Raw genomic sequence first — 12,475 nt, forward strand, 5'->3', positions numbered from 1 at the left:
TTTGAAATGTACTTTTTTAAAAGATGTCAATTTATACTCATCCGTATACTTACTATATTAAATATGTATCATGTTTTACTAACTATAGTTTATAATAGAGAGATAATCTTAAGTGGAAAATATAAAGAAGAAAAATTATAAATTTAACCGTTATCTTCCCAAGTTCAAACCAAGTCAAATCTTTGTAAGATATTGAAGTTAGTGATAAAGATCTTATGAAAACTTGGGAGAATTCTTGTACCGTAAAACTTTGAAGGTAACCTTCATTTGTTTATAACACAAGAATGGTTTGTTTAATTTTTCCAAAGAAAAACTATCATATTTATGAACATATTATGGATTTTTTTTTTAATAGATTAAAAAATGAATGATTTATTCAAGAAAAAGTAAGAGTAGAAGAAGTATTACGGATCATTAAAAATACGAAGTTGTCATGTTGGAGTTGCCATGAGATCCCAAACAAGAGATTGATACAAAATGAAAACGGGGGGATAACCTGATGTATATGTTGGCTCATGTTCGATCTTCTTCCTACAGTTTTTCTCAAAATGTGAACAGTACACATGTTGGCTTCTCGATACCACATGTTGGAAAATCTCGACTCGGCACATTTTTTGCAATCACACAACGAAGGAGAGCTTACTCTAATTCTAATATGATATGAGGAGACCATATAACAAACAAACCATTAGTTCAAAATGAGACACCCCCAACTCCTTCATGCTTTTAATTTCCTGGGCTAGCTGTGTATTGAGTTTAACAAATGGAGGAATTGATGTAAGTTGCCATGTGAGTCTGTGACCAATGTTTCTACGGAATAGGTACAAGAATTCGGCCACCGTCTTAAAGCCATTATTAGACTGATTTATCTTCAAACAAGCCGCAAACTCTAAAACCAGCTGTTAGGGACGTACGCACCTGTTCCTTTGAATTTTTTTTTTTTTTTTAACTTATTATTATATGATAAAAAAAATTAAAGATATTTGTTATAAAAGTACACCACAAACTCCAGCTGGCAATTTTTAAAGGGGAATGAAACAAATTTTTTATGTATTAATATAATTTTAAATTTTAGTATACTTGTTATTCTTGAACAATCAAAACATTCAAAACATTCCAATTCATGTTCTCCCCCCCCTCAATAAAGTCCTAGTTAATAATGAGTAATCCTATAGATACAACAAAAAGCCACAACAATTTTACAACATTCCCAAATCAACATGCCAATTGGAGATTGTGGTGGCCCATGTGTATGAGTTGCGTTAATCTAAGAATATTGTGAAATTGTTGTGCTTTTTTGTTGTATCCATAGCATTTCTCTTTTTTAAAATATTGCTAATTTATGATATTCATCCACAATGCTTTAAATGAAATCTTAGTTCTCAGATAGTCAGATGTATTCTTATGCACCAGAAACAACTCGGTCCTTTGGTCCAACAAATTCAGCATTGCTTCATCATCAATTAGCATGAAGATTAACAAGGAGATGGCAAGAAAAATATAAAACATTGAAGGAAAAAAAAAATCTATGTAAGTTGATTATCATTCCATCCGAGTTACACTTTCATTAACCAATCTAATACAGATATAAGTGTGAATATTACCCTCTAAAACAGTTAAGGGTACGACCACTATCACACTTAAACACACCATTCAGGTACTTAAAATGTTATATAGGCCAAATTGGAAAAGGGGGAGGATGTGAAATAAACAGATCCTAACGCTATAAAGGTCAGCTTTGATAAAATTTCAACTACACGCTATGCAAAATAAGAACTTCCTGTTGCTAATTGGTTAGGTTATGCTCCTGGAAAGCAGCATGAAGCAAGGTAGCTACATCCTAGTGACCACCCTGCACAAGCTCTGTTTGCCTAGTCTGTTGAGTGTCACTACTCAAATGTTGGTCATTCCTGCCAGACCTTTTATCTTCATGCCCAGGAACTTCCCCCAGTCTCTCCTGCAGATAAAATATTTTAATAACTAGATGAGTATGAAAGTTTAAGCAAACAGAAAACATAAAACTTTTAGTGGAACTGAAGAGAGAGAAAAGGGGGCAGGGGGAGATTTGATGTTCTCTAAATATATTCATCCTTTTTGGTCAAGACACTCATCAGATCAAATCAAATCAAGGACCAATTCTTTCTTTGTGGCATGGGGTCGAGGATGGTAAAGAGATCAAAGACACCCATAGCGTCAAATCAAGACCCAACCATCACCTTGATTGAAGCATTTTCTGCAAGTAGCTGGTCATACTCGCTCCTGATCCGGCTCACTTCTGATCTAAGAGTGGAATTTTCTTCTTTTAAGGCTTCGGCACGCTGAGCTAGCTCATCGCATTCCGCCTGACTCAAAAGAATGCATGCGTAAATCAATGAATTCATATGGAAGCAAGTGATGCAAGGTAGCTAAAATGGACTTTAAAAAAAGATCTAAGGGACACTTCCTTACCTGCTTACGCAACCTGGATCGACGAGCAGATTCTCTATTCGACTGCTTCCTTCTTTGTCTCTTAAGTTCTCTTTCATCCTAAATCCACAAAACAGTGTGTATATATGTAAAATACAATTTACATATGACAGTGAAGCTTTAGAATAGAAAATGCTAGGCTTTTAATTGTATCTACTCTTAACTGGAAGCTCTCGAATCAGGTGGAAAGCAGTACATAATAATTATATACATACAAGTGCAGCAGTAAGTCTTGAACCATCACAAATGTCAACAAAACACAAATCAAATTTAAAACACCTAATAAAACTGCAACTCTTGACATGAAATTTGGTTGAAAGATTAATTTTTATTTACTGTTTTTTTTTTTTTTTTTTAAATCCTCTTATCCCATTCTATGTCACCTGTGAGGGTTTCTAGCTCATTTTTGTATTAAATCCAATATGAATTTTATCAAACAAATGTGAGACAACAGTGCTCGACAGTTTTAGAACAGGAGGAACTTAAGCACACATCTTTACAATTGAGAATAGATCCTCTTGCCGCAAAATAATTATTGCCCAGCACTGAATGCCCTGGCATGGAAAATTCTGAAGTCACTTGATCAAAAAGATATAAAAATATAGAAGCAGAAAAAGTTATCTTTTTCAAAATTTCATCTTTATTTTAAAAACCGGTTGAAAAAAAGTTTGGCATCCAGCTATAGCATCAACACTCCAGACCCTCAGTTTGATTTGTATGCATTCAAACAGAAAATCTGAAATAGATGTTATGGGCCGAAATTTTTTTTTTTTTTTTTTTTGGGGTAATTTAGTTCACATCTGACATATGTGAAATTTTTGTCCATCTTGCATAAAGGAGCTGAATGAAACCAAAGTTTCACGTTCAGTTTTGAATTAGAGATGTTAAAAATGATGAATCAACGTCGACTATAACCCCTAGCCTTCCAAGCTAACAATGCAGGTTTGATTCCTGCTACCCGCTTATATCTCCATATTATCTATACTAATTTATTGTCTATATTTATAATATTCTATATTATATTTAGAATATGTCTAAATAGTATTCTTTTTTTTCCTATTATAAAATAGTATTTAAATTCTATATTAAATAATATATACATATATATATATATATAGAGAGAGAGAGAGAGAGAGTTAAACAACACAAATCTACACGTACCAATAGTTAGCATTATTTCTTGAATCAAAAAACACCGTAGGAATAGAAAATCCAAATTTATAGATGACAATAAATTTTCCACAAGAAAATTCTAATACAACCTGCAATCAAGAGTACAAACAATTCCAAGTTTCATAGAAGCCTTGCTACAAATTCTTTAATAATTCTCAGCAAAAAGGTTATGGATGGGTAAGTGATAACTGATAACAAAATGTAACAGCAGCAGTTGAGACGAGAGCAACATTGTCTCAAATAGGCTGGGTTGAGACTGTCATCAAACTGATTTATTGCAGATAAATAACAAATGCACACACTCGAAAGAGACTACAGTAAATGCAGAACAGGAGAAAGAAAGGAATTAGACCAAGCTGATATGGGGATGGAATGAGAATGAAAGGTTACAATAGTAAGATAAAGTACTGGACTACGATTATACGGGCTTTCACTTGAATGAGGCTACAGTGAAAGCAGAACAAGAGAATACAAGAGGAATTCTAAAGATGATACGAGCATGGCAAAGAGAATGAAAGGTTACAGCTGTATCATAAAGTTTGCTTTGGTTGTGTTTAAATTGCTAAAAGCATAAGATGGAAGCCAAATATAAGTAAAGCAATGTACTATGAGCTGTGATTTGATAGAACATATAGCCCCAAATCCAATGGGCAAATCATAAAAAATAAAATAAAAAAAGACTAAGGAGGTAAATGCTCTTTTCAATAAATTAGATATCAGAGTTGTGTCCATTTATAAATATGCTTGATCCACACTAACTCCTCCAATTTTATGCATCATTAAGAACTCCATCTGACCAATGCATATCATGATCAAAATAATACAGCCATTTCAGGATCTTATGATAACCGCACATCAGAATAATTTCCCGTCTAGACACATAATATCATTTTCACATTGCAATTTGCACAATTTTCCATATAGAAACTTATGACTTCAATCATAATATTGAGCCCATACACATACTTGATTTTCATACTTAAGCAACTTGGAGATGCACACTTCAGCATGCACTGAAATGTATCCATCTTCACCAAGTTTCACAGCCAGCAATCAAAAATATAGAATGCTATTACTATGTCCATGTTTCATGGGTTTTCATAAATGGGGAGGACTGTGAAAATAATTTAACATAGCCTTACTAGAGAACTACCATGGTTTAAGCAGGTCAACAGAATTAGAAATTCAACAATTCATGGACTCAGATTAACCTGTAGCCAAAGCTGTGACTGAACACTGTCCCGTGATCCAGTAACAATTCCTCCTGCAACAGGAGTGGAAGGAACCTTCCCGCGCATTCCAGGAATAGCTGATGAAGTTGGAGCACCCCAATAATCCATTCCGATATTTAAATTTGTGGTGGGACCAGCAACAGCTAAGGGAGCAGCACCAGCACCTGACATCGGCACCATGGCCATTGCTGGATTCACCATTGCATGAGGTGTATTTGGTCCCCCATTCTGAGGTCCATGCGCAGAATTTCCATTTTGAGATGCTTCAGCTGGGCAAAAAAAAAAAAAAAAAAAAAACATGGGAATTATTCAAATATGCATATCATTGCAGCTAGAAGATAAGACCATTATCATGTATGCTTTTTTCATTAATAAAAGAGATCATTGTTAAACCTTCCATAGAATCTTGCCCCGACTTCAGTTGTGAATCCTACAAAAACCAAAGAAAGTAAGATGTGAGAGTTTTCTCTTATCTGGAATGGAAGACAGGAAAACAAAACACAAATAATAACTGCTCCAGGGATTACCCCATGCAGTGATGGCAGACAAAAACACTAATTCAGATCAAGTAACACACCATCTCCAGGTTAAGTATTAATAGGATGCATTTTCAGAAGTTCAATGTAGACTTACCTCAAGGCAAGGCGGTCAAAGGATGACTCGGATTTTATTTCATTTAACTTAACATACACCTAAAATACATATGTTGCTATAGACCTGAATTTTTTTTTTTTTTAATATGTAATGAATTTTATTTCAGAAGAGTATCTCATGTACATAGGATATGCATACTGTAAATCACAGACACTGCAATTTGCCTGCCTGTGCCTGTGTCGGACACGTACGGGACACGGCTGCATGTGTGTCCTTCCCTTTTTTTTTTAATAATCGAACATGGCTCGGACACATTTGGGACATGGTCAGGACACGCCTCATGCAAACAAAAAAAAAATGACTAACAAACCCAGTATGGTAGGTCGCCACCTTGTGCTGGTTGCCTGAAGAACAACCCCAGCCCATCGCAGACAACGCAGAGCAGTCTTCTTCTTCACCTCTGGTCCTTCCTTTTGTTCTTCATTTTTGACTTTTCGTTTCCTGCTCTTGTTTAGTTTCTCTGCCTTGTTTATCTTTTATCTATCCTTTTTAGTTTTGTGAGCCTGGGCACGTGACAAAGCATTGGAACTCTCAGACTTAATTAAGTCTTGGACCCTTCCCCCAAGTCCAACGTGATACATGGAATTAGACACACATACACACACAAGTTATATATATGTATAACTTGTGCCTTTTTTTTCATTATCAAGTCCATAATACTGTTTTAACTTGTGCCCTTTTTTTTCAATCTTGTATTCTAATTTCTAAACACCATTTAATAGTTATGTATTCACTTTATTATCCACTATTGCTCTTAAATTGATATATGTTTTAACATTATACATAAAAAAAAAATACTTAACAATATATAGAAAATATAAATAAAAATATATTTAATAATTAATATATGTATCCTTGTCGTACTCATGTCCTACTTTTTTAAAAATTGCCATGTCACCTATCATATCCATACCCATGCTTCCTAGTACATAAATTACTTTATCTTACATACATAAGATACTCTCATGTACACAAGACCACTCAAAAGAAAATTTTAGCTGGATAACCACGACTTCCACACCTTTGAATGCAAGATGATTCCTCTCCCTCCACAAAGAACACAACAGGGATAAAGGGGTTAGGTTCCTCCAACAACAAAGTAGCTCAATAACACTTTTCAAAATAACACAACTGACCCCAAACATAGAAAAGATCTGAAACAATACATTTAAAACTTCATCTAGTCATTATTGCTCCTTTTTATGCTTTCAGCTGTGAAAACAGTGATTAATTTGTGCTTAATTGTTTCATTGGATAACTATAGTAGTTATGAAGTACTTCTACATTGTCTAAGAAAGATTAATATTTATCCTCCACATAAACCTTCTATAAATTAATTGTTATAAGTTGTTTTTTTTTTTTTTTTTAATATCAACTTTACATTAGTCAGAGTTATTCCACCACACACATTTTTTTTATTGATAAGCCTACAAGTCACACTTTGATACTTTGGCTTGCACCAACACCTTTATTTTGTGCTTTGCCCTCTAAAACCCATGGAGATAAGTTATCACTGGAATGTGACAGCAAACAAGTCTGAAACACAATAATAGAATTGGTGGTCCAAATGACTAGCCAAAGATAAATTATAAGGCAAGACTGTTCTCAAATGATACAGGTGTTGCAACAACTAGGTTGGAAAATCAGAAATCAATTCTAGCAAGGCTTTTGCAGCCCAATATTGCATTCAGACCCTCGCAGTTGCTTTAATAATCAGAATTTTTTTGTTTCAAAATGCCTAAGAATTTACCACCTGATCCTCGTTGCCACCATATAATTGTGGCTCACATAACATGCTGAGAGTAAATACAACACAGGACAAAATAAAGCTCACAACAGCTCAAATTCAAGCATAATCATCAAGAATCACCAATGACCTTCCAAACTAAAATGAGGGGAACACAACAAAAAAAATGTATTGAGAGAGAAAGAGGGACAGAGAGAGAGAGGCAGAGAAATCAACAATGTGCTAACTACTATCAAGCAACCTATAAACATATTACATGCAACACTACAAATGATAAGGGAACAACAACCATGGCAAAGTATTCAAACAGAGTCAATAGTTGTTAAAAACCAAAAATTTAACTAGTGCATTAAAACAGGAGCAATAGATTCAGACACAGCAAGTTCTTCTATCTATAAATGGCAAGATGGAACGAGCATGGGTTCCTAGTCAAACCAAGCTGATAAAAAAATAAAAAGCAAATCAGCAAAATAAATGATTGGTGGCATCGAACTTACACTCTGAGAATTTGCATCACTTCCATCACTAGTACCTTCACTTGCACTCTCAGCACTGCATGTCCCGAATACAGATTGGTAACAGCATGGAACAGTAACAATGATAATTCAATGTTATAAGCATTCACAGTGACATACAACATCAAACCAGGACAGAAATTGGTAGTAGTGACAGCTGACAGGTCAATAAAGGCAATATTCTTGAAAGCAACATGACTCAACAAAGCAACATAGGGATCTCAAATCACAAAATCATGAATTCTATACAAAATAATTTCTGAAAATGTGAAGAGTATTTATAAATTCTATGACAACATTCATGAATTTTCATGAACTGTATCAGTAATAAAAATTAAAAAAGAAGCTTTAAAGAAAAAATCTCTTTCTTCGCATCCAAAAAGAGCCAGAAGAGTAATTATAAAGCATTCAAAAAATAGAAAACAAGACTTTTTTTTTTCTGTATTAGTAAGTTATACACACATCTAGCAGGTCTTGAACCCACAACCTACCCTCCACCTTGCTCTTACAAGGGCGGAGTGCCACTGAAGCTGATGCTCACTAACCCCCCACCACCCAAAAAAACTTAAAAAGGACCATGGGCAGTAATCAATAGTCAACATTCATAATCATCTAACACACACCAAGCATAAACAAATTGCCAAAAGATATTTTACAATCATCTAATCGCTATATATGGCCACCATACCTTTTAGAATAAACTCCATTAGCAGATGCACCTGATGTTTTACCATGCTCATTATTCTTCCCTGTTATCATATTCAAACTGCCCAAACTTCCTTTTGATCTTTTGATGGGCAATTTTTCCTTCACCTCAGATGGCTTACCATCTGCTTCCATGTTGCCAGGTGTATTTCCCTAATAGCAAATTCAAAAATTATTCTCTTTATGTAGTCAGACAAAGGCATGTCTTTTCAGTAGCAAAATTAAAGACACAATGGTATAGGAAACTCTTTTTTTGATAGGTATAAGACATAATAGTATAGGAAACTCACAGAAGCCTCAGCCATTCCGTTTGGAGAAGGCATGGCAAAAGGACTAAAAGGATAAGATCCCTGTTTGAATTATTTCATAGAAAAGAGTTAATTTACATGCGGAACATGAGGATATAGTGACAATCTGAGAACTTCAACTAAAGCATTCACAAGATATACCGGAATGGATGGGTGCGCATATATGCCACCATGTGGATACATTGCAACGTATGGATGTGGAGGGGTACCATAGGGAGGCATAATATGCTGCGATCCAACATTATATTAAACTCATTAATTTCCAACCAGAAGGTGAACTTGAAGAAACTTTCTGCAATCTTTTCAAGATAGTTAAAGAGGTATATATGCAAGACATTATAAGTGAACAAGGAATGACACCTAACGCCTTCAAATTTTAGAGCAGCAAATATTAAAATTTCATCTTGTTCTAACACCAAAATTAACAATGAACTAAATGAAAAATAAGCTCAGTAGGGCACACGAACATGCCCAGGCTCACATACACAGACACTAATTTATCCCAGCTCTCTAGATTGGAAAAACCTGTTATTGAAATTGTGACTTAAAGTCATGAGTTCAGTGAATTTTGGGCAGTGTGTGAATCCACACCTGTAATAAACACTGCCCTTAGAAGTTAGAACAAGCAATGTTTAATTACTGTTCGGCCAACACTTTCAACTCTTAGAAATCTAAAAACCAGTTTGAAAGGTCAGTTGACCACCCAAATTGTGTAATTTCATAATATGCACAAGGTTCAATCAATCATCATCATCCCAATATTCTTGTAATACCAAAATAAAAATAAAAATACCTGAACCCCCCACATATATGGGGGAGCCTGGGGACTTGACGCCAAGAACCCATGTGGAGGTATAGGAGAATATGCCTGTGAAGGGGGGAAAAACAATCAACCCATATAACAATCCAAACACAACATAAAACACAACTGCCCAAATAACAGCTTTTCACTATAGAACCTGAAATCCCGACCAGTCAGGATTAACTGCACCAGCAGTAGTAGTGGTAGATTGCTCCTGAGAAACCAAATAAATATCTTAAGTAAAAATTATAAAACATAGCACATATGATCATGAGACTACCCCCCACAAACTTATCAGTGACAAATTCATTAACAAATTTAGGAATTACTCAAGTAAACCTGCGCAGTTGTAGTAGCTGGAGGAGTCTTCGGCTCCTTCTCTTTTGCCTGTTTATCGATCTCACTGCTACCCATGTTTCAATATCACCACTTGCCCAAAATTTCCTTCAAACCATCCTACAACATAAACACCACCTAAATCGTTAAGCCCTATTTTCCTCCAGAATTTTCCCAGGAAACAAACAGAACCCATAACTCAAAATCTTTTTTGCCTTGTATCTCGTTACACTTGTGTACACGAAACTAAAAAACTGTATTGATCACAACGGAATGTCAAAAAAAGACACAAATTTGGAGCCAAACGATCAAAGCCCTAAAGTTCAAAACTCAATAATTCATACGGTTTCTCAGCAACCAAACAGATCATACATCACACGAATTTCTCTATTTCCGCAACCAATCAAAAACCCCCAAAAGAAAAAACAAGCAAACAAATTTAACACGAAAGTAATTGCTACAATTCAAATTGAACAATACATATACAATAAATAAAAAAACTGAATTACCGCTTTTAAGTTAAAACTCGACACAGTCGAAGAGAAATAGGAATCTGATCCAGAGCGAGAAGAGCAAAAATTGGTGAAGAAAGCTGGCGATGGGGACAGGGAGGTCAATTTGAATATAGGGTTAGGGCAAGATTGGGAGATTGAAGTTTTGAGAGATCAGAAAATTAGGGTTTGTTTGGTGTTTTGGGGTTTGAGAGTTTGAGTTTGAGTTTGAGTTTGAGAGTTTTTGGAGTTTGGGTTTGCGTTTGCGTTTGCGTTTGGTGAGTTTTGCGGGGTGAGGGTGCACGGAGCCAAGTCTGTGGCTCTCCGTACGCTGTCACGGTCCCGTTGGTTTTTTTTTTTATTTTTTTGTTTTTTATTTTCCTTTTCTGTTGTTTCTTGGCTGTGAGAAATTCCGTTTTTGTCCCTGATAAGTGGGGATCCTCTTTAAAAGTCTTTTCTGATATCGGGACTCTGATGACGATGATGTGGATAATGTACGGTAGGGGATGATTATTAGTTTCGTTTTTTCTGGTTTCTGTTCAAAGTTCACACTACAATTATCCATCACACCATTTTTCATAACTATTATATATGGTAAATTGCAATCGGTTATTGTTGATATCATATTTTGTCCACTTCAATTTGCACACCAAAATCTTATCTCTTTCTACAAAATTGCATAATTTACAGTTTTAATCATGGGATTATGGGAATGTATAAAATGTTAAAATTTATCCCAATTGGACGGCAAATTATCCAATTTTTCATGTTTAACGTCAAAATGACCAAAATGCCCTTGTTGACCATTCTTTGACCTAGTTGATCGGCTGTCAAACTAAGTCAAATTCTTACCCAAATGCTAAACTTCATCTTTTCATGTTAAATTTAATTTTTCCAATTTTTGTTTAAAACTTAGTAAGTTTGACTACGATCAACCCATATTTTGACAAAAAAAAGATCTAAATTTCTAATCAAAATAATTTCTGACCAATGTTGTAAATTACTTAATTCCCTTTAGTTTGATAGTTCACGAGCCCAAATCAAACTTAAAACAAGTAAGACATCGCAAAGGGAAAGAAATCTTACAAATTAAATTTGGCAATGGGTAATTTTAAGTTTAGTTATAATTCAATTCATTGAATTATAAATAAATGACCTCAAAATAACCCAAATAAGGTGTCGTTGTAAAGGTTTTGTGATTAACCTCACTTTGGTGTGCTTAATTTTCTAAAATTCCATTTGATAAAAATCAATCTGTTAAAAACCCAAAATTTTACTTTACTATTATTATTTTATCAAACCTTGTTTTTTCACATTTTTTTCAACAGCTCTAATCTCACTCAATTTGAAAGTTGGAGATAATAAGCAAGTACCTTTAGAAAGTAGACCTCATAAATTTTCCAATGACACCTCATTTGATCAAAATGGAGGTCGGGAAGTCCAAAAAGATTTGACGAAAGATCCTTAAAAATGCACTTTTGGTACTAACTTTGCATGCTGATTCTTAATTGCTCATGGATGTTGGACCCAAAAAGCACATACTTTCCTGGACTAGGAGCATTCCTTGACGTCTCATAACAAACAGCTTGACGCATGGATTGAGAGATATTTGTAGACACCTCATTTTACAACTCCCATTTAACTTCATTTGCATCTCAATTATATTACATTGCATATCATGTCACAAGAGCAAAATTGTAATTGTGCCATTTGATCTCCAAATATATTTCATGAAATAAAATCTTGAGGTCATAATGACCAAAATAACAGTTCATGGGCTTTAATTGGACAGCCAGATTAAAAGATATCAAGAAAACAAATTTTAATGGTAACATACACTAGCATGAATTAAGTCATAACCACACTTGATTATGAACTCTTAGTTCTAAATGGTCTAATTTTAGTCTAACTCAAAATAAATGATGTGTCATAACACTATTAGTTAAGGATATGGTTTATGGTGTGGCTACATGCACCTGATTTAATCTAGAAACAAGAAATTTATTAATTCATTGAAAAATTGTTAAAAAATTATTAATTAATTAA

General features: G+C 34.5%; 1 protein-coding gene across 1 annotated transcript; it reads right to left on the minus strand.

Annotated features, from left to right (window-relative positions):
* Window positions 1-1,514: 1,514 nt before the first annotated feature.
* On the minus strand, window positions 1,515-10,743 carry LOC112023926 (bZIP transcription factor 16). The gene is made up of 13 exons (XM_065782465.1): window positions 10,448-10,743; window positions 9,942-10,058; window positions 9,760-9,816; window positions 9,594-9,668; window positions 8,942-9,028; window positions 8,783-8,842; window positions 8,476-8,645; window positions 7,770-7,824; window positions 5,265-5,301; window positions 4,851-5,140; window positions 2,449-2,526; window positions 2,217-2,342; window positions 1,515-1,957 (listed from the first exon to the last, which is right to left on the minus strand). The coding sequence occupies exons 2-13, from the start codon at window positions 10,014-10,016 to the stop codon at window positions 1,841-1,843; spliced, it is 1,227 nt and encodes a 408-aa protein (XP_065638537.1). The 5' UTR covers window positions 10,017-10,058; window positions 10,448-10,743; the 3' UTR covers window positions 1,515-1,840.
* Between the last annotated feature and the right edge of the window lie 1,732 nt (window positions 10,744-12,475).

The sequence above is a fragment of the Quercus suber genome, unplaced genomic scaffold (assembly GCF_002906115.3).
Source record: "Quercus suber isolate HL8 unplaced genomic scaffold, Cork oak 2.0 scaffold_303, whole genome shotgun sequence".
In the NCBI taxonomy this organism is placed as follows: domain Eukaryota; kingdom Viridiplantae; phylum Streptophyta; class Magnoliopsida; order Fagales; family Fagaceae; genus Quercus; species Quercus suber.